Here is a 1272-nt window from a genome sequence, read left to right on the forward strand (position 1 = left end):
GGCCATCATGTTCATGGGAAGCCTCTCTCTTCCCCTGGAGCTCTGTCTCAGGCATGATACTCAAGCAATGGGAGTCACTAGTCTAAAGCTTCACAGAACCAAAACATCTTCCTTTCAGGAGGAAAAAGGATGCACTTGCAATAGAAAATTATCTAGCAGTAGTTCAGACAGATACAGTCTTCTTTTCTCCCCCCTTTCTTTTCTCCTCCTTTCTTGCTCTCTCCAAGAAGCATCTGTTCAAAAAAATCTTCAGTTTAAACACAACTGAGTGAAGAATAAACTTTCACAGAGCTGGAGGAGTATCAGCCTGCCTCCAGCTTCCTTGATGGCAGAGATTACAGTGCAATACATGCTTTTAAGCAGTGATGAAAAGGAGAAGGCCAAGACAAATTGAATTATGGTTAGTTTCCTCTTTTTTTTATGGCTTGAGATTGACCTTGGCTTTTGAGACTCCTTCTGAACTCAGAAGGAAAGAAAAATGGCAAGTTAAGAAACAAGAATCTATTTTGTTCTCATCTATCATGTCACATTTTTATAGTTTAATATTTCAGGATACAGTCGAGTGACTAGAAGGTGTTGCACATCCCACCAAGAAGGCAGAAAATGCCTTTTCCCAATGATAAGAAATTCTAGCAATTTATTCAGCTGATTAGGAAGCAATCTATTTCATGAGACTAAAAGTTAATTGTGCTAACTGTCAGACCAGAGTAATTTGGAAGGAAAACCAACTGCTGGAGGAAATTCAATCAGATTTGCTCAGAGATGTGACATCTTAGAAGTAGTCCCCAAGGGAAATGGATTAGTCAATAAAGTAGAAGTGAAATTGTTTAAGGTACGTGACTAATTTAATTTGCCAAACAGCTTTTACCTTCCCACATAGTTGTGTGTGTAATATATTAACAATCTATAGGTTGTTCTACAGATAAACATAAATATTTGTAATGAATAGTGAAAATATGAATACAGTAATATGTTTATCCACACACTTCAGCCAATACATTAAAATGATTCCACCAACATCAACTCTAGGGATATGGGGAAAAAAAAAGTAGAATAACTCGTATTGCAGGTCTATTTTTACAGCAAGTAGAACATTCAGTAAAAACCTCTTAACCATACATACCTTAAATTTTAAGACAGGTGGTTTTGATATGGTGGATGCCTTTAAGCCATGTAACCTCTCTTCTATCTCTCTCAACCTAGAAAATAGAGATCTTTCTGAGATCCAATAAAAAATGCAGCCTTAACCCCTCTGATCCAAACAGGCATTCC

General features: G+C 37.1%; 1 protein-coding gene across 1 annotated transcript in view; it reads right to left on the reverse strand.

Annotated features, from left to right (window-relative positions):
- Positions 1-1272, reverse strand: part of DDHD1 (DDHD domain containing 1) — a gene marked incomplete at its 5' end in the record, with an annotated part of 34771 nt that overhangs the window by 8762 nt on the left and 24737 nt on the right. Inside the window, one exon of the mRNA XM_008937904.1 lies at positions 1124-1199. Coding sequence (XP_008936152.1) covers positions 1124-1199 — 76 coding nt within the window. The remainder of the gene's footprint in view (positions 1-1123; positions 1200-1272) is intronic.

This window comes from Merops nubicus, unplaced genomic scaffold (genome assembly GCF_000691845.1).
Source record: "Merops nubicus isolate BGI_N331 unplaced genomic scaffold, ASM69184v1 scaffold15823, whole genome shotgun sequence".
NCBI classification, from domain to species: Eukaryota; Metazoa; Chordata; class Aves; order Coraciiformes; family Meropidae; genus Merops; species Merops nubicus.